Source organism: Lathamus discolor, chromosome Z (genome assembly GCF_037157495.1).
Source record: "Lathamus discolor isolate bLatDis1 chromosome Z, bLatDis1.hap1, whole genome shotgun sequence".
NCBI lineage: Eukaryota > Metazoa > Chordata > Aves > Psittaciformes > Psittacidae > Lathamus > Lathamus discolor.
In genome coordinates, this window is record NC_088909.1 from 108641767 (window position 1) to 108663667 (window position 21901).

General features: G+C 42.0%; 1 protein-coding gene across 2 annotated transcripts in view; it reads right to left on the bottom strand.

Moving 5' to 3' along the window:
- LOXHD1 (lipoxygenase homology PLAT domains 1) overlaps positions 1-21901 on the bottom strand; it is a 97761-nt gene that overhangs the window by 38957 nt on the left and 36903 nt on the right. For both annotated transcript variants that reach the window (XM_065663633.1, XM_065663634.1), the window contains 6 exons: positions 19347-19509; positions 15394-15548; positions 14330-14539; positions 12775-12898; positions 8049-8257; positions 1675-1860 (listed from right to left, as the gene is read on the bottom strand). In XM_065663633.1, the coding sequence (XP_065519705.1) occupies positions 1675-1860; positions 8049-8257; positions 12775-12898; positions 14330-14539; positions 15394-15548; positions 19347-19509 (1047 nt within the window). The remainder of the gene's footprint in view (positions 1-1674; positions 1861-8048; positions 8258-12774; positions 12899-14329; positions 14540-15393; positions 15549-19346; positions 19510-21901) is intronic.

Below are 21901 nucleotides of genomic sequence, written 5' to 3' on the forward strand. Positions count from 1 at the left end.
TGTTTCTTTATGTCTGGGAAGGCAAATATTGAATTTAAAGCACAAAGAGGGAATATCAAGCCAAGAAGAAAATTAAATTCAAATGTGTATGTATAGCTGTGCAAGGGTCAAGCAAAAGCAAAACAAAAAAGCATTAACTTTCCCAAAGATGTTGAATGTATTAGTCTTCCTCGAATAATAATAAAAAGAATAATCTAACTCAGTTTCTAACTACAACTATTTATGAGGGAAGAGTCCCAAATTCCCTCAACCAGGAGACTGATCAGAAAGTTAAATGCACATTTCTGATTTCATATCCCAAGCATCTCCCCTGATTTCCCTCAAATCTTTCAAGTTTCTGGCCCAACATCATAGAAAAAAATTTAGTTAGATGTGTCTACTTCTGGCATGCTTATGCAAATAAATATTCAGGATCAAGCTTTCAAAGGAAGACTGAACATAAGTCTTCATTAACATCCACTTCAATCTACACGCAAGTCATCAGCTCACTGATAGGAGTTTGGAAAACTGATTCAGGAGGTTAAACAACTGATGGAAAGTTTTTAAAAGATTAGGTTTTAACGTTGGTATTGAGTCTGAGGGAGGGATTTTTTTCTACTCTTAGGTCAATTCCAACACTGAAGCCTGCATTGAGTTGTTGAATCCTTCAGAGATGCTAAAAATGTTATCACATTTTCATGTGTCTGGGCAACAAGACAGATTTCAGGAGAGTATCTCTAGCTTAGCAATCAAGAGCAGGGCAAAGAAAAATAATGTACTATGAAAGTGTAACCTTACTGCATATAGAAACAGAGCTATACAGGTTTTAAATTGCCATACACGTATTAAACACAGTATTATTATCCCATTCATCTAGACTGTTACTTCAGCTATAAATCTTACATTCAAAAATCAGCGTAGCTCAGCTTTCCTATTTGCACTTTGTTGAAATATGGCTTGGCATACATTACTTCGAATTTCATATCTATGAACGAAAAGACTATGTAGGGTTTGGGTTTTTCTCCCTTGCTTATTCAATTTTAATTAGTTATTCATTTCAAGCATAAAGATAACAAATATTTCTGTGTTTCAACAATTTCCAATCATTATTAGTTTCTAACTGAAGTCAGTTTCCCTATCTCTGGCAGTGTTCAAAGCCAGGTTGGACAGATCCTTGGGGGACATGGTCTAGTGTGAGACATCCCTGCCCATGGCAGTGGGGTTGGAACTAGATGACCGTAAGGTCCTTTCCAACACAAACCATTCTACAATTCTATGTAGCTACACTGTGCAGAGATTAAAACATCTCCAGTCCTCTAACCTGATGAGTAGGAAGTATCTCCTCAAACAAAATGTTTGAGTTTCAAACAAAGGGTTGAGATGGAGTTAGACGGCACCAAGGTGTTTATCTTGCAGCTCTTCTGACTCCATAGGTATGAGGTGACAAAATGAGGACATGCTGCTGAACTGTGTCCTACCTCTTCTGCCCTACCCTTCTGCCTATGACATGGTTACATCCAGTGTTACTAATCAGTGCTTTAAGAGGTAATGATGCTAAATCACTCCTAAAGATTTTGCTGAAGAAATAACAAACAAACAAACCCTCTGTAAATAAAAGACTCAAAGCACATGCATATATCACAACCTCCATCAGCACAGGTTCATGCAACAGCCAAAGATGAGACAAGAGCCTACCTTGACGCCAATGTTAACACAGTCTGCATCCAGGATGTTTAGGATTCTTGAAGTGAGCCCATCGCCTTTGTCTCTGGCCAGCCAGCACTTACAGACAAAGTTATACATGACGCCTTTGGTGGGCACAACAATGTTGAGTTCTTCCACTAGCCAGCAGCTCTCGGGGGTAGCGCCATCGTGCCCCACCTGAGAGTCAGTGAGAAAACATCCGCTTGTTAAAGGGGATTTCTTGGGAGGAAAGACCTCAACTGGGTGTTTCAACCAGAGATGAAGGACTAAGAGTGTTGACTACATACACCATCATACAAACCACTTCCAAAGTGGAATGGAGGAAGCTGTGAAATAGACTATGCTGTTGGTGCCCCACAGGCAAGACATCAGTGGACATGGCAGCTGATGTGGGCAAGGAAGCCCAGGTGAAGGGCTGTTCAGCATGAGGGAAGGCAAGACACTGCCAGTCCCATAATGAAGGAAGGTAGACTGGTCTGACCTACATGGAAACATTTCCAGTCTAATACTGCCCTGCTTCTTCTTCACTGACCTCTGTCTGCTGATTTGCTGACCTCTGAAGACCCATTTCTCCATCTTTCTAAACTCTTCCACTGCTGTTGCAACACTTAGAAGTGACTATCCAAAGCTTCATAGTCAAGATGAAAGACACAGCTAGGCAAACACCCACATGTGTTATTCAAATACTCCTTCCCTCTAAGGAAGTCTAAGTCAACTATATGTATCAGGCTGTTTCTCTGCTTCCCATCTACTTTAACTGCAAAAGTTCCATGTTTGTGTAGGAGCCAACAGATGGAGCTTACACCTGTAGCTGGTTGATTTTCTACTACCAAGGACCACCTCCTCCAAGCTAAAGAATGGTCAATCCTGGAGAGCAGTAAGTCATACAAGAGTGGCAGGAAGCCTTCATGGATGAACAAGGTGGTCCTGACAAAACTTACATGGAAAAAGAAAGAATACTAGAGGTGGCAGCAGGGTCAGTGAACCTGGAGAAGTACAGAGACACTGCTTGAGTGTGCAGGGGTGAGGTTAGGAAAGTCCAAGCCCACCTTTGAAGCTGATTCTGGCAAGGACCATGATGAGCAATAAGTAGTGTTTCTACAGGTATATCATCAGCAAAAGGAGGATAATGGTCCAAACTCTCCAAGGAACTGCATGTGTCCCTCTTAAAAAATGTGAGGAATTCACCCCGGGGCAGACTTATAAGCATAGTTCTGTATCCCAGCGGATGTATGAAACTCTGGCAGCCAGTCATTCCGGCGAGCTATTTGTACATAAAAGGTAGAATAAAAGAGGTAACTGCACTTCATTATTTTCAGAGCAGGTGTTGTTTGTATCATTTCTAGGAAAATGAGGTCCTTAGCTCTTACTGGTTTTGTTTTGAAATTATTAGGATATTTAGGGTTGCTTGCAAAATAATTCTTAGTAACAGATCCATCTAGGGTAATGCATCCATGATGTCTCTCTTTTCCTCAAAAAAACAAATGATCTTTTTTATCTGACTGTCTCAGTCATCACTGCTGTTAGGAGTATTATTACTATACTAATGTCTGTGCAGCTGCAGAAAATTAGAGTTAACCACTAGGGAAATACAGGTCTACAATGGATGCATTAATTCTCAGATTCTTGGGGTGTGAGGTGAATGGGAATAGAACACTTGCCCACTGCCTCTCTGACAGCTTAGCTGCCCTCCTCCAAAACTACACCCCTTCTGAGAGTCCGCACACAGCCTCTTGAGACCTGTTGCAAGATGACACAGACAAGGGGATGGAAAAAGTTGAGGGCAACGGCTCTGCAGTGAAGCAGGGACAAAGCAGCTGGTGAGAAAATTCCAATGAGCCAATTAAAATCTGCTGCTTTTTTGGGTTCATTACAGCCCCCTCCTAAAGCATCATTCCAAGACATTGTTAGGTACCAGATTTTCACAGCAACCTTTAATTCCTTTGGTATCAATGACTAGATAGATGAAAGCATTCTGCACATCCAGCTGCCCTGAAAAACCTACACACAAACAGATTTCCAAGGGCCTCAAGAACAGTGTTGTAAAGTCTGGTATAAACTAATCCAGTGTTGAGCCTTCCTTATAGCAAGACTATGAGATCAGAACACTGGGATTTGATTTTCAATTCCAAGTAATTCTGTAGACACGACATACCAATATCCGCAGGTCCTGAAGGAGCTGGCGAATGAAGTTGCTAAGCCACTGGCCATCATATTTGAAAAATCATGGCAGTCAGGTGAAGTTCCCGACGACTGGAAAAAGGGAAATAAAACCCCCATTTTCAAGAAGGTGAAAATGGAAGATCTGGGGAATTACAGACGAGTCAGTCTCACCTCTGTGCCTGGTAAAATCTTGGAGCACATTCTCCTGGACAACATGCTAAGGCACATGAAAAACAACAAGGTGCTTGGTGACAGCCAGCATGGCCCCCCTAAGGGGAAATCCTGCCTGACCAATTTGGTGGCCTTCTATGATGGGGCTACAGAATGGGGCTACAGTAAAGCAGTTGATGTCATCTACCTGGACTTGTGCAAAGCGTTTGACACTGTCCCACACGACATCCTTTTCTCTAAATTGGAGAGATATCAATTTGATGGATGGACCACTTGGTGGATAAAGAACTGGCTGGACGGCCGCACACAAAGAGTTGTGGTCAATGGCTCGATGTCCGGCTGGAGACTGGTAACGAGTGGTGTCCCTCAGGGATCACTGTTGGGACTGGTCTTGTTCAACATCTTCGTTGCCGACATGGACAGTGGGATTGAGTGCGCCCTCAGCAAGTTTGCTGATGACACCAAGCTGTGTGGTCCGGTTGATACGCTGGAGGGAAGGGATGCCATCCAGAGGGACCTTGACACGCTTGTGAGGTGGGCTGATGCCAACCTTATGAAGTTCAACCACGACAAGTGCAAGGTCCTACACCTGGGTCACAGCAATCCCAGGCACAGCTACAGACTGGGCAAAGAAGAGATTCAGAGCGGCCCAAGGAGAAGGACTTGGGGGTGCTGGTCGATGAGAAAATGAACATGAGCCGGCTTCAGTGTGCGCTCGCAGCCCAGAAAGCCAAGTGTATCCTAGGCTGCATCAAAAGGAGCGTGACCAGCAGGTCGAAGGAGGTGGTCCTGCCCCTCTACTCTGCTCTTGTGAGACCTCACCTGGAGTATTGTGTGCAGTTCTGGTGTCCTCAACATAAAAAGGACATGGAACTGTTGGAACAAGTCCAGAGGAGGGCCACGAGGATGATCAGGGGACTGGAGCACCTCCCGTATGAAGACAGGCTGAGGAAGTTGGGGCTGTTCAGCCTGGAGAAGAGAAGGCTGCGTGGAGACCTCATAGCAGCCTTCCAGTACCTGAAGGGGGCCTATAGGGATGCTGGGGAGGGACTTTGTCAGGGACTGTAATGACAGGACAAGGGGTAATGGGTTAAAACTTAAACAGGGGAAGTTTAGATTGGATATAAGGAGGAAATTCTTTCCTGTTAGGGTGGTGAGACACTGGAATCGGTTGCCCAGGGAGGTTGTGAGTGCTCCATGCCTGGCAGTGTTCAAGGCCAGGTTGGATGAAGCCTTGTGTGGGATGGTTTAGTGAGAGGCGTCCCTGTCCATGGCAGGGGGGTTGGAACTAGATGATCTTGAGGTCCTTTCCAACCCTAACTATTCTATGATTCTATGAATACAGTGAGTGATCGAAAGCCATGGCCACACCAGCAGTGTAGCCTGGACGTGTGTACCAACATCACAGGTTGTTTGAGGCTGTGATGCCTGAGCTAAAGCTAGAATGACAGAATTTCAAAGGCTGTTTGAAAACCTTTGTAACTGATTCCTACTATCCTTGAAGGGCTGTTGGGTATCTCTCATCATCAAGACTAAGATGCACAATTCACACCAAGCTGCTCACAGTCACAAAGAAACTAAGTACAACAACAGGGGGAAATGGGAGGCAATCTGAGTGGTCTCTAACCTGAGATAGAAGGAAAAGATAAAAGAAAAAGAAATAAAAGAAAAAAGAATAAAAAAAATTTCCTGCTTAATTTGCAAGGTGCAGAGAATACTAGAGTGACCTCAGGGTCTTCCAGGATCAAGCCCTTAGTCAGTGAAGGACTGGACTTGAAATACTTGTATGTCCTCGGCTTTACTCTGTGCTTGCGATTGAGAATAGCTCTGAACCAAAAGTCCAGAAGTGGTTTAGAAATGGAGAACAGTGAAAGACATTTCCCGATGTACCTGTGTCTTTGCAGCAACAGCAGTCTATGAACAGAGATACTTTAATAAATTAGGAGAAGAAATATTAAAACCTGCCTTAAGAACATAGTATAAAGTGTCTACTGAATAATATGTATTATTTATTTTCATGTCAGTGTGTCTGTTAAAGTACACCAGTAGTAAATATTATATCTTTAGACTTACACAACAGGTATAAATGAGCCGTTTTCAAATTACTTCATGTTCCACTGTTTCTGCTTTCACCAAAGTATATTTGCAGCAGGAAAATAATACCGAAGAATAAGTGGCATCATGCTGCAAATCTTACGATCCTACTAAATCCTGCAGCCTGCTGCCTGGGTTATACAGAAGGCTTCTGAAAACTTAATCCCTATGCTCTGTTATTTTCACATGGTAACTTGTATTCAGAACTTCTTGCCTTCTTCCAGAAGCAGCCAAGTGCCAAATCTGAGAACAAACTGTTCCTCACTTTTCCCAAGTAGATAACTACCAGTTTTCTGCAATGTCCCTGAACACTGCAATTTTGTACAAGAAGAGTATGGACTGGTTCCATGGCAACCACAGCAGACTGGCACATCGATGTCACTGGGACATGGACCAACAACAAGGGACCTTCCAAGCACAGGGCACTGCATGAAGGAAAGCAGAAGGCCAGGAGCAGATGGCTCCTCCAGCTACAGCACGGGGGGAGGTTACAAACTTAAAGGAAAAATGAGCAAGAGGGAGGCAGCAGACTGGTGAGATCACTGAGGATTGGGCTGAAAGACTGCAGAAGACCATCACCAGCTTGAAAGCTACATGTTCTTTCTTTTTCTGACTCTGCATTTCATTTGCAACCTTTTATCTTCTTTTCCATTTGCAGTCCTTTGTTTTTGCCTATTTTCAAGTGTCTCCTCTTACTTTCTCCTGTTCTCTACTCTTCCCCACCCTACTCACAAGCTCTTTTTCTGCATCTGTTTCTATTTCTTTCCTCAGACTGTTCTTTTCGTCTCTCTGACATTAAGCGGTTATACTGGCTTTTTCCTCCCTTTCTGCCCCAGCCCATGGTTTCCCAGCCCACAATTCCATCCCAAAAGAATTTGTGTACTTGCTTCACTTTCAAAGTTTCACCTAGAGATGAACCAGATAGAAAATGCCACTACTCATAATAACCAGATGCTTGGAGTGCATTAAGGAAATAGCTTGATGATAAACTTAAAATATGTAAACCTCTCGAGGAGACTTCTCAGAATCCATTGCTTGAATGAAAGCTAATAGGGGTGCTTCAGTCTATCAGCTGATACAACAGGACATACAACTCCAAAGATTTTTTAATTACTTAGGATTTCTCTATATTTTTTCATTTACTTCCCTCTAAATACACAAGCACAAGCATCAGCATGTAGATTTACTGCAACACAAAGCATGGGGTAAAAAAAAATTAAATAGGCTCTTGAAGTTCTCAGATGCTGTGGGTTTCAGCAGGCAAGGGGCTGGAGCAGGCTTTCAAAGAGATGAAACTGCCATATGAAACAAGAATGTTGTGCGCAAATGCTTAGGAAGATTCATGTGAAGTTTAAGCTCAATGATGGAAAGCCTATGCAAATTCTGTCTCCCTGAGCCATAGCATTAAAAATGGCTCCTGTACCGAAATCTATTTGTGTACGTTACTTATGAGCAATGATTAGTTTTCTTCTCTGAGCCTGGGTCCTCCTAGCTGTGAAAACAATTTTAATGTTTAGCTAGAAAATTATACAAGATGTGTTTCTCACTGCAGGCACTATTTATGAAACCCAACCGGAAGAAGAGTAAAAATCAACTAGGAAAAAGACTGATAGAGGACTGCACCCTTGGAACCTTCACTGCATCTGTCAATAACAGTGCTTGACTAAATACAGTGCCAGAGCTGGGACAAAACTGGGACATACTGCAACTTCCTTATAATTCAAGATTATGTTCTGCATCTCAAGGATCTTGGTTTTTGTGAGATATAAAGAGTACTTATTTTCAAGTTCAGACACACATGAAATCTCATTAGCACATCCCTGTTTACAGTCCTTTTTGACCCAAGTGCCTTCCCTTCACTGCTAAGACTAACAGCAACATGTGCTTTCTTTGGCCATGTGTATGCCTCCAGTACTCGTGCTGTCTTCACACAGTACCTCCACTTTTTTGATCTCCCCAACATCTAGGCCCCAAACAGAGAATTTCTCTACAGAGCCATCTGCAAACTCGTCTTTTCCTTCTGGAAGATCCAGCCACAGCCTCTCAGTCTGCACTTTCTGAGGACCCATGATGATGATGTACACTCTGCTGTCAGTGCTGGAGTCGTACACAGTGCCCGTCGTGACAGTGATGTGGTATGGGATCACTGCAACAAACAGAGGTTTAGTCATCAGAAACCCCCCACACATATGCATTTACATGAGACTTCAGAAAACCAGGGACTCATACCATAGCGGGGAGCAGTCATGCATACTAAATAGGTTCACATCCCATTGAGCTCATTTGTAGAAGGGATAACACCATGCAGCACTGGGCTATAAGTGTGCACAGGAGACTGCTTTACCATACACACTTGGGACTGAATTCTGCAAGGGTTAATGCCCCAGACAACCCTACTGGCTGCAAGGAGGTTGTGAGTCCAGTTTTCTCACTAATAGTTGACAGAACAACAAAGGGCTTGAATCTTTATTTACACCAAGAAACCTTCCTGAAGGTGAGACTGAGCAACTAAATCTTAAACAGGCTATTAGACCAAAGTGATCTTACATTCACTGTTCAATAAAGGCAAATAAATCTATGCTGACTCCAAGGTAAACCATAAATGAGTGAGTGTCCCAATATAACTGAAAATGTTCTCCTTTGTGCTTCATTCAAGGATTGCCATGATATATGGGGCAGCTCAGGGCAGCATCCCTTTGCAAATCCAGGTAAACTATGAACAATCCTTGTATTAACAGTAGGCCACTTAAAATTTTTTTACATTGAGCAATAATATTGCTCAGGGTAAAAACCTTCAGGCCAAGGGTTGGGACTTAGAAGGTTGTTCTGTAGTATTCAGACATTTCAGTTCAGCTGCTGAAAGGGAGGAAGTGCCAGACTATTTTCAAATGCTTTCCAAAGGCTCATTTGGGTAAGCCAAGCAGGCAGTGCAGAATTAGACGTTAAATACTCAGAACATTTGTGCAGGGCTGTGCAAACTGTTCTGACAAGACTCAGAGCTCTGAAAGTTGCTTGTCACAGACTCAAAATTCAGCTTGGCTTCATCATCACTTTTTTGATTTAAAAAGGCTCAGTTGGCTTTCAGATCACCTGGGATTGGTATCTAGTTTTGCTTTACAGTGACTAACAACACTTTCAGGGTGGGGGTTGTACTGGAAGCTCACGTCAAGCTCAGAATATGTGTGCAATACCAGGGACGGCATGAATTCATGCTGATCAAATCTGTTCTTACCTCTGGGCAGAGCAGAACCCAGAGAGATTAATTCAGCCCCAGCCTGAGGATTTTGTGTACCAACACAAAATAAACTGATAATTAGGCAAGACTTATTCTCCCCATTATAGTATCATTTACATTTCAGTGTGCGCATCAGCATAATGATATGCAATGCATTCTTCACAAAGTAGTCATTGGAGCTGACAGCATTAGCAGGAGAAAGAGCTTAGCTTTAGGCAAGACAAATTTTGTAAGAATTTATCAAAGGATCATGTTTAGATCAGCCCCAGACCCCTTTTTTAAATAAAGTATATTTTGAAGAGGGACAGAACTTCGTTTTTATACAGTTTTTGTCCTGTTCTCCTGTGGCAGAATAAGTTCACAGAACTACCAGTATTTCCAATTGATGTTGCATCCTCAAGCCAAAGTACTTGAAATATTGGTAGAAAAAAATAAGAAGTATGAGAAATTATCATTTTCCACTTTAAATAATGGATACAGTGACAGACAGTAAGTTCAGCAAACACTGTTTCAGGAAACAGCAAGAAACACTGATCGCTTTTCTTTCCTCTAAAAACTGGAAGAGTAATCCTTTAATTTATCTCCCCTCTCCACTGTCTCCCTTTGTGTCCGGGACTCATAGTTCTACTTCTTCAAACACAGGAGAAGGTAGAACCTGAGGCATGTGGCCACAGCAGGACACCACAGGTCCTACAGCCCATCTTCCTTTGCCCTGTTTCCTTGAGCCCCTGTGCAGGGTTCCCGCTGTTTGAGGACACACACACCCCTCACAGAGGGTTGGGTTTCACTAGTGATACAGACCACATTGTCTCCAGCAGGTTCCTAGCTCACAGGGCCTTTTGCTGCTCTTCATCTCCACATTACCTCCTGCTCCTCAAAGTTATTCACCATCTTGAGCATGGGAGAGTCAGAACTGGGCTGCTTGAACTCTCACTCCACTTCCCAGACAGCTCCCAGTATCACTTCCCCTAATCAACTAAGTAACAGCTGGCTTTTTATCCAGCTCAGGAGGTGGCTGTCTGGCTCACACAGTCCGTCTTATCTGACATTCCTTCAGGATGCAGTTTCCTTAATGAGGTCATGTCACTGCAACAGAGATAGTGTTGACAAACTCCAGGACTCAGAAGAGAAAGACCACCCTGCATAATGGAGATGATGGGTACTATCCTAGCTCTGATGGAGAGGGATTCTCCTGTGAGATGTTGATGTTTTACCCATTATTTGTGAAACTACATGGAATGCTAACATGGCAGATGTTATCCATTGTCTCACCACAGAAATAATATCAGAAGGAACATGGGAATCTCTTGCTATCCACCTGAGCACAATATGGGATTACAAAAGAAAGGCTGATCCAAGACACATGGGTTGCAGACCAGGATAAGCAACATGCAGCATTATGTCTGCCTCACAACTTAAAGGCACGGGACATGCAACCCAGATATCACATCACAGCAAGCTACTGGGTATCAGCTGAGCTGCAGTAACCATTTGTGTGAATTCCCTTGGACCATGTCAGTGAAAGCTATCTTAAACTCCTAAGCCAAATTACATCATTTTACACTTGCCTTACCATGGAAGTTTAAGATAAGTTTAATTACTTGGCACTTGCTGTGGACTAAGAGCATCCATGACTCAACCGTTGCCCAGTTACTTCTTACAACACAACAATTTAGTCGTACATCCAAAAGACCCCATGGAGGATGACAACAAAATATAGGTGTAATTTAGATAATAAGTCATTGTCCTGGAACACAGAGGTAGTTAATAAAAAGGTATGTAAATACAGAGAAAAAAAACCCTATGTGATAATGAAGTTATAAGGAAATACCAATAGACTAGAGAAGTTTTCCACCAAGGTTAACTTCAGCTGATGGATACCGATCTTCCAGGCTTCCTTCACAGCCAGGACAGAACAAAACATGCACAGCTTTCCTACTTCCTACTGCAGCACCAAAGCAGGACTAGCCTCCCTGCATGTAAGCTGGCCTTTTCAGACACAGTCTGGCATATTTCACTTTTTATAAGATGCAATCCGTATAGTCAGCTTTGCCCTATCTCAGGAGCCAGAGCCTAAAGATGCAACTCTACACTAAAGCCACAAACAGTTTCCAACAGTTATTTGAGCAGAAAAACTCAGTCCAGAGTTCATGAATTCCCTGTCTTTCAATGACAGAGCTTGCGGAACATTTTCCTCTACCAAGGTATAACCCAGACCACTTCCAGAAAAGAACAAGCTCATCTGAGCACTCTCAGTTGAAGCTTGTTTTCTGAGAGCCAAGAGACTTATCTGCGTTCTTGCTCACCTTCCATATCTCACAACAGCTGCTGTGATGCAGCTGTGTTGTAAAAAAAAAAAATCTGAAGGGTTCTAATGCAAATTATATTTGACTTAATGTTAAACACACATCCTTGGTGAGGAGGCATTACTAGACAGACCATGAAAAAAGGGGAGATGGCTTAAATGTGGCAAACAAGAAATTCAAAGCCATCTTTGGTAATTCAGATCTAATATGCTACATGAAATACCATCTTGAGAAGGTCAAAGAGATACAGGAGGAGAGAAAAGGCTGATACCAGCAACAGGAGCTACTTTAAGCAATCGTGGAAAAGAGCTTCTGATAGTTCAAGGGAGGCTCTTTTGGTCATAACATATCTGGTTTACTTACTGTCCCTCTCACTGCAAAGAGCTTTGGACCCTTTAAAGGACATCTAGGACAAAATTATACAGAAATTACATAAATTCTTCCCTTTACTCTATGAAAACCCAATGATCAGAGGCTAGTGTCGTTTCTCCCCACTGAATTGCTGTCCTTAATGAAGTTATGGTGGAAGAGGAGTAAGAGAGTGTATAGTTCTTCAAGTCAGGGGTTTCTTTCTGAAGAGGTCCTATGGATGTTCTTGACTAGCTGGTTTTCCACACTAGGTGGTGTGGATGGTCTCATCTAACTTTAGGCATCTAAGGGACATGATTTGCTGTTGCAGTTGCCCATAGAGTTCACCTGTGCATTTTGCCTCATTGTCACAGAAAATGGCATACCCTTGAGTAACCATCTACATAACCCTATTGTCACACTGTACAAAGCATCATGCTGTTTGGAGAGCTTACATCTTCTGGCAATAGAGAAGTTAATTCTGACAAGCTTCAGCACCACAGATTTCTACAGGGGATGTATAAGAGCGTTGGAAACACTGAAGTTGCTATGAACTTCATGGCTTATTTCACTTTTACGGTTGGAGAGCTGTACAAAAGCAGCACAGAAACACAAGTACTGATGGAGCTTTTACAAAGCAGTCACAACAGAAGCTGAAGAGAAGCAACCTGCTGTTCTGCCCCTCCTTGCTCTTCACCAGGATGAACACAGACTTTCAAGCACCAAAAGCCAAGAACACATGCACACATGCAGTCAAACACAGTGCTTGCTCACATGATCCTTCTTCTGCCGCCTTGACCAAGCTGGATTTTTTCGTCTCCTTCAGGTTTCCACTGCTATCCTGACTTGACAGACTGAGAGATAAGCCATCCAGGCTGTTCCGCTCACCATCATAGTTCTAGTTGGAAGGCATATAGTGGAGGGTAATGAGGCTGAGTGTTCAAGCGTTGTCAGCTGTTCCCATGTGCCTCCAAGAACAACGTAAGAAGAAATCCCTATAGTTACCCAAGTAGCCTTTTGCTCAGTGTAGCTCAAATAAATGTGATATGTAATTTACTGTAGGTAATTCATTCACTTCTTTGGTAACCTTGACAGGTCATTTTGGATGGGTGTTATAATATAAGAAAATATAATGGGCCTAACAGACTTTAATGGTGTGTTATGACTTTTCCTCTGCTACCTGCATGAGCAATAGCCACAGAAAATTCATAGGAAAATGGAGCAGTGCCAGATTTGCTTATCAGGGCACACACCAAAGTGTCAGAGGAAAGTATCTGGTACAGTTCAAAGAGCATGAGAGGGAGAGTACTGAAAAGCTGAATGATAAAAAATGTCTACTATATTTGAAGAGTCACTGCAGATGTGCTTAATGCCATTATCCAACAAATGTGAGGCTCTTACCACACAGTCATGCAATTAAAGTTTAAAAAAACCCTTATCTTTTCCTCATTATGAATTAATATTGGCAACAGGGTGAGTGTGACCACAAGCATGCATAGCATTGTCTGCTGCAGTTTTATGAGGGAGCACATGGCAATACTCATCCACGGTGTACCTCTTCTCGTATCTATTCTGTTGTATTCAGAATGAGTCTGGCTCAATCTCATTGATGATAATTTTAGTGGTAACTGTCAATTAATATGTCACTGTATGTTGCAAAATGGACTCCTTAAATACAATGGACTTACAATCAGCTGCTTTATTATGTCTCACTGTATAGAAGCAAGAGAGGTCTATTAATCTTGTTTGCCTATTTTAATTCATGCATGTACCTCGAATTCCAATTACCTACATTAGCCTGATAAAGCAGTAGAGAATGTGCAAGTTAAAAGGGCATTTCAATAAGGAACATTTGGTGCTTTGAGTGGTAGCAAACAGGCCAGACTTTTTACATTTGGCAGTGATGGAAGAAGGAACTGAAAAGATAAACCTATCTAGTTTGGTGAGGATGAAGTCAAGGGACCCAATATTTTGGCTCAAGGACTTTGAATAGTGGGATCCATAACTAACCTACTTTGTGAGCACAGCAAGCCGAGAAACAGGGAAATATACTTTACTGTGCATCAGCAAGATACTTTTGCTCTCATCTGAAGAATCTCACTTAGACACCTTGATTTTTCTGTTGAAATAGCAAATTACAGATCTAGCGATACTGGGCTGAGAGTGGCCATACTTTCAGCACTTGTCTGAAAATCACAAGTTCATTTTGGACGAGCAAAAATACCGGTAAGTCCCTAATGAGCTGTCCTGGACTTCAATCAGGTATTCAATCATTTTATTTTCATTAGTAGCAGTGGGTTGGGATCACCGCTCTGCGCCGTAACTGTACCTGTTCATAAAGCGTACGCTCTATTTTTTTGTCCTCTTTCTTTTTAGAGAGCCAGCGCTCACACAGGAATATGAATGACTCTTCTGTGGTTTCATCCATGATCTCTACTTTATCCAGGAACCAGTCAGGACTGAACATAGTGTTGTCGTGACGAATCTTGATCTTGTACAGAATGCCAAGGTCCACAGCCTGTATAGTAAACGTGTCCTCCTGCAGTGTGTTCAACAGCAGTTGCTTTTGTTAAAGACCTCTTGACAGATCATCTACCAGACAAAAGCAAGTGGAGACTGCAGGGCACGATGTGCATTTAAATTCTGTTTCACATGATGGTGTTTGGTTAAAAGCTTTGCAGCAGTATGTAGAGGCATACATGTATGCTAAAACTGTTCTGCAGGGAAGTGTTTTGAAGCCTGCTTCTGCTATGAGGGGAGCTGCATAAAATGTCACTTTTACAACTCAATTAGAATATTGAATTCCTGGAATTTTACATCCTGATTTTTTAAACCTAAGTATACTTCCCTTTCTAACGCAGTGAGATTTGTATAGGCAATCCAGATACCACAATCTTTGGCATCATTACATCTAAGTATCTCCATATGAGGCTGTGAATATGACTCATGGGCTGACCACAGAGTACCACTTTTGGAGTTATTTTGTCAAACACAGCTGCAGTTTAGATCCCATCAATTTATCATGCTGTATGGTGAATTACAATACATACTTTATATGTGCAAATCAGTTGCACAGAGGCTATGTGAATAAGACACCTCTGGTTTTGTGTGCTCTCAAGCCTACAACTAACAATTCAGGCCAGTTTATATGGATCAAGGTCATAATTTGTCTGTCAATGACTTCACAAAAACATCTACCCATTTGCTGAAGTGCCTGTTGGTTGTAATACCCAGCTGAGAATCTATACAAATAATTTTAAAAGGTAATGAATATGGTAAGTGGTATCAATCATTTCACCCCCCATAGGAAAATGCAGCCTATAAAGACAATCATGGACTTACTAGGTTAAAGACTGTGAAATTGAAAGTATTATTAACCAGTTGCATTTGTACCTGTCCTCTTTCAAACTTGTTGAAGTTTGTTTCAGATTTGCTGAGTTTTCTCTCTCCTGTGTCCCCCAGATCTCCATACATATTTAGGAAAACATTAGCATCTGTCCCAGCGCCATAGATATCTCCGGTGAACACACTGATCTTGTAGGTGTGAACTGCAGAAAGAAAAGGAAGTGTGATTTCTGACCAGGTGAGTTATCAAGATCTATCTATCTATCTTAGCTACTGAATTTACCGAAGAAAATGGTCCCCAAGCTTTCTGCTTAACATTCAGTTCTTGGAGGCTTAAAATCCCATATGCTTTATGCTTCCAGGCTTCTGGTAATGATCCAAAGACTGGGGAATCGCTGGGCTGAAGTTTGCTGACTTTCCTTTTCTCCATCTAATCAATGTCTGTCTATTGCTTTGATCACATAGTTCACAGTTAAAAATGCAAAGAGTCATGGTTATTACTGGATGCGAAGTCAATAGAGGTGAGGGAATTCAGCCTTTTCATACCAAGGCTCAAGGGACATACATCTGAGAACAAGTGACTCAGTGTTGTGAATTCTTTATGTTCCATCTTCCATAAACAAACCCAGGAATTCAGATGTGCAATTACTACCAGAGTTAATGGCATGTATCTCTATAAATTCCCCAAACAGAAAGAGAACAGGTTTCTGTGTCCTTTTGCTGAGACAGTATTTAATTAAGGAAGTGCCGGAGCTGTACTGTTTAAGTACCCTTTCTCTTTAGCTTTCTCAATAATGATCCAATAAAATCCCATCAAGTCTTTAGTAATGTACTTTACTAAACCTGTTAAATACTCCTATTTTTATTTTGCTACTCTTTTTCCTAATTACGCAGGGAAAACAAACAGCTACTGAAAGCATCCTCTCCAGGAAAACAATTAAGAACTACACAAGTCTCTGATTACTGCGGTGGCATAAGAGCCTTGGAGAATGCCTCCTTGCAAATCCCAGGGCAATGCAAATGGGAAAGAGGCACAAAATCTTAGTTATGATTCTTCTTTGTATGTTAATAGCATGAAAGAAAATATCTATATTATCTTTTTATTCTGTACCTAACTTTCCTGGTAAACCAGGGACTATTCTGCTTCATTGTTCATGAAGGATTTCCACTGATTTCTCTAAGAAATGGATCAGGATCATTACTTCAGACTATTCAACAAGCTAGGTACAATGCCAGGTTTTCTGTTTTGCCTCTTCATATTATGTCTTGCAGTTTTATAGCTTAATATTATAAAGACAACTCTTACACTAATAATAAAGTAATGAACAAAGTCAACTCTATGCATCCCTGTTTGGTTTTCACTCACCAGTTATGGACACTTTCAAGGCTGAAATGTAGTCTACTATATTAAAAAATGATCTTCAGAATAACACAAACTGATTTTCCATTGTCATTTAGATTGCGCCAGAGCCCAAGATGCCTGAGGACTCATACAGACGAAGAAGACATAATTCCCATCCCAGATATTTCACATCTAAAACAGAAGTCCCCAAACTTAGTTCTAGCTCCCAATCAAAAGAAACCTTTAGTTATCCAAAAATCCTCTTCCATAGGTTGTAAAACTTGTAAGTCTTTGCATTTCAAAGACAAAGAATAGTCACCTAGGTTAGTTATCACATAGTAACTACTGCAAGGTATCATAGAATGAATCACAGAACGGTTTGGGCTGGAAGGGACATTAAAACTCATCCAGTTCCAACCCTCTGCCATGGGCAGGGACACCTTTCACTGGACTAGGTTGCTCCAAGCTCCGTCCAATCTGGCCTTGAAAGTTGTCGGCGATGGTGCAGGTAAAGCAACAGAAGTGAGTAAACTAAAGAAAATGTCATGCAGGCATCTAGCAGTGATGTATTTACTCACTGATACTAAAACTGTCTTTGCCTCTGCAGGAAAAAAATGATGTCACATGTAGCTCCTAACAGGAGGAAAGAGTACACTTCTCGTTTTTAAGGGCACATTGGTCAGGCTCCAGCCTTCCTCAAAGCAAGGCACCTCTGACCTTGGCAATAGAAAACACTTAAAATCCACCTAAACTCCACTCTGACAGTGGTGCACCATAAATGTAAATCAGACTCTGAGAGAAAATAAACAAGGAGAGAAATTATTTTCTCTGTTGAATCATCTTATTGCCAGATGCAAGAACCAAGAATGAAAGTGGCAGCTGAATTCAATTTGCTCTGCTCAGAGTGTAGGAAGGTTCATGACTTCTCCTAAGGGCAGAAAGAGTGGGAAAAATAGGTCCTAGAGGAAAAATGCTTAGGATCAGCTGGACATACAGAGAAGCAACAAGCACAACAAGTTTGGAATGAAACTTGAGTTCTTCTTCAGTTGCTTCAGCTACCAGGAAAGCCAAACACACCATATAAACACTGAGATAGGCTCAGAACTGAATAAGTAATTATTCTTTAAATTTATTCTTTATTATTCTATTTATTATTTATTATAATAATAAATTTATTATTTCTTATTCTCTGTCTCTAAATTGGAGAGACATCAATGTGATGGATGGACCACTCGGTGGATAAAGAACTGGCTGGATGGCTGCACACAAAGAGTTGTGGTCAGTGGCTCGAAGTCCAGCTGGAGACCAGTAATGAGTGGTGTCCCTCAGGGATCTGTGTTGGGACCGGTCTTGTTCAACATCTTTGCTGCTGACATGGACAGTGGGATTGAGTGCGCCCTCAGCAAGTTTGCCGATGACACCAAGCTGTGTGGTTCGGTTGATACTCTGGAGGGAAGGGATGCCATCCAGAGGGACCTTGACACACTTGTGAGGTGGGCAGATGCCAACCTTATGAAGTTTAACCATGCCAAGTGCAAGGTCCTAGACCTGGGTCACAGCAATCCCAGGCACAGCTACAGGCTGGGCTGAGAAGAGATTCAGAGCAGCCCAAGGAGGACTTGGGTGTGTTGGTCGATGAAAAAATGAACATGAGCCGGCTTCAGTGTGCGCTCGCAGCCCAGAAACCAACCGTATCCTGGGCTGCAACAAAAGGAGCGTGACCAGCAGGTCGAAGATCCTAGCCCTCTACTCTGCTCTTGTGAGACCTCACTTGGAGTATTGTGTGCAGTTCTGGTGTCCTCAACACAAAAAGGACATGGAACTGTTGGAACAAATCCAGAGGAGGGTTACGAGGATAATCAGAGGGCTGGAGCATCTCCTGTAAGAAGATAGGCTGAGAAAGTTGGGGCTGTTCAGGCTGGAGAAGAGAAGGCTGCGTGGGGACCTCAGAGCCACCTTCCAGTATCTGAAGCGGGGCTATAGGGATGCTGGGGAAGGCACTCTTCATTAGGGACTGTAGTGATAGGACAAGGGGTAATGGGTTAAAACTTTAACAGGGGAAGTTTAGATTGGATATAAAGAAGAAGTTCTTTACTGCAAGGGTGGTGAGGCACTGGAATGGGTTGCCCAAGGAAGTTGTGAGTGCTCCATCCCTTGCAGTGTTCAATGATGGGTTGGACAGAGCCTTGGGTAACATGTTTTAGTGTGATGTGTCCCTGTCCACGGCAGCGGGGTTGGAACTAGATGATCTTCAGGTCCTTTCCAACCCTAACTTTTCTATGATTCTATGACTGTACGATTCTCCTCCTCAGGGGCACTGGTAGGGTAGGAAAGGAAGGGGCAGAGTGTACAGGACAGGTGAAGTTGGACAAATGTTTGCAGAGCCTGGAAAAGAGGATGGACGAATTTTGTTAGGCATTAGAGGAGATGTGCAAACTGTCTGTGTGAAAGGGTGTCTGTGATAGGTTTATAAATGGCCTACAGCAAAATAATGGTATTATTGCACAGAAGTGCTTCAGGAATAAGAGAAGTCAGAGAACAGGAAGGGAAAGAAATGTGAACAGTCATACCAGTGTCACATTTGCCTGAACCACATGTCTTTTATTTAAAAAAATATATCAGATTAAAAGGTCCCTACTTACTCCTAGGATTACATTACCTTCTAATGGGTCTTCAACTTCTTCCTCTATCTGCTTAAGTGTCCCATCCTTCATGAGTTTTTCAGTAAAAATTTCAGATGGTACCAGTTCTCTGACAATCTCGCCATCATCCTCAGACTTCGCAAGCCATCTTTCACATGGAAATGTGACAGTTTCTGAGCCCTGAAGTGAACATGACAGAGCTAATCTCTTCAAAACAATGTGAACACATGTTAGCATTTCCCACTTCAAAACACTCTGACATACAGGCAAGGATTTTCAGCTCATGTCTGTATGCGTTTGTATGCAGATGCAGACCTGAAATAATATACAGAAATACATTTCCTCCAGAAAGAGGACATCTGAGGACTCTGAGAAGAGGCAGAGAACAGTGTTCCCAATGATGTGTGAGACTGGATGTATGAACCAGCAGATCTCTGCCCTTCCCAGTTTTTGATCTTGCAAATTCCTAATCTTGCAAAGTCCTAATCAGGACTGCACCATTCCTGCTGAAGCCGTGTTTTACTGAGACACTGCAATCCCTTTTCTATCCTTATTCAGGCAGCTATCTCTTTGAAGTTAGTAGGGGTTTTTTTTCTGAGACAGTACTTCAAGATTTTGCCCTATAATTTTGTGACTCAAACTGGTTTCCAGGCAATTCCTGTATGCACATTAAGAGGGAAAAATACTGATTTAATCTTTTGACCTTTTGTTTTGACTTCATTTTGGTGGAAACAAATATGATTTCTATCATCAAACAAACAAAAACAATAGAACATGTGTTTTCTACTTGGTAAACAAAATCAGTCCCAGACTACTCATTAAGAACAGACTCCCATAAGGCCTCCAAGATGGTAAGATGCAGGCAGCTTTCTGTGTGCTGGGCACCCCGGGCTATGTCTTCATAAAGAAAGGGGCATGAGCTGTCATGCAAGCTGCAGAGACCCCAAGTTTGAACAGAAAAAGAAACATTAGTTTTAATCTCACAGTAATTAAATAAAGGAATAAAAAAATATGGCCTTACTGACAAATTCATAAATTCTCTCTTAAGCAGCACAGGAACTTTCTTCTGCTACTTTATGTGCTAGCACTTTTATGTATAATATGCATATGAATACTGTCCACCTTAATTACTCTCATGTAATTATTTATCAAACTAATGCAGGGTCCTTTCTTGACTATCTTTACTATTTAAATAGTAAAATATTAATATATAGTAAAAGAAGGGAATATCTCTCCCTGTAGCAATCTTGAATATTGTTATCATTGTGTACTACTGCCTTCAGCTGCCAGATCCTGCCTTTTCTAACTTGGTCGCTGGGGAGAAATAGGTTGTGCTCCTAAGATCAGAGGCACACTCCAGTCACTGCTAACCTTGCATGAACAGGCCATCATATGATCATGCACAGATCACAGACGAGTTCATCTGCAGGAGCTGAACCCCTCCAAGCGGTTTGTATGGTCAAGCATCTTGACTCTGCAGCAGAATCATCTTTTATATCCACACAGCCCAAATTTTCTGCTGTCAACAAAATGCCATTTCTCTTCCTCTCTGCTGTTCCCTGCAGTGCTGCTGTTTAACCCCAGACTTGCAATGTTTAAATCCATAAAGCAGTTTGGACCATGATCAGTACAAAACGGTGTCAAAAAAACTGGCACCACTTTGGATGATTTCAAATATTTCACTTTCAAGTGTTACTTGGGCGGTTTAAGAAAAATACAACACCTACTGACTGGCCATGCCATTACTGCTGCCTCCTCATTTCTGCACTGTCTGTCTGACCACTTACCCTGTGTTATCTTGCTGCATGCTGAGCTGACGAACAGTGCTTATCTCCCCACCTACAGCCTGGGAAGACAGGGCTCTCCAGATGATCCTTCAGTGCTGAAACTCTCTATTCAAATAGAGATCCCACCTCAGTCACATCTCTCGCTGAAACTCTTAACTGCTCCTAAAGTTTCCTAATGTTGGCTGTACATGCCATTGATATGAACACTGTTTGTTTGCTAATAGGGTATCTAGGGACTTGAGTGTCTGGGCAGTGGGGCATAATGTGCAGTTATTGCAAGAGTTAATTGTATCGTTATTGTTAATCACCATGTCATTGCCACAGTTTTTATTGGGGTTTCCTTATTAGTGGTTGCATTAATATTTAAGTGACGTGAAGTGTGCTCCTTTATGTTACCCACGGTAACATCCTCTTGTAGCTCACAACAGGATTTGTTTCATTACATTCTGAGTCCGGCCTAAAGCTAGAAGCTGGGTACAATAGTGTGCTAAAAATCAGTACTTTGCCCTTCCCCAGATTGTAACAAATGAAATACAATAATCAGATATAATTGGCATCCCAAGACAGAGCTTTGCTGGCATGCAACAACCCTCGTTTCCAACCCAAGTGCTTTCAATTTAATTTGAAAAGTTACTGACCTCATTTTTATTTTGCACTATTACAGATACATCTAGACCTATCTTAGGAGTCTAATCAGGTAGCACAGCTTTTAGAAGTGTTGGCAGCATATTGCTATGCTGTGGCAGGTCATAATATCCTGCAGCTGATCAGTGGCATCCTGCAGT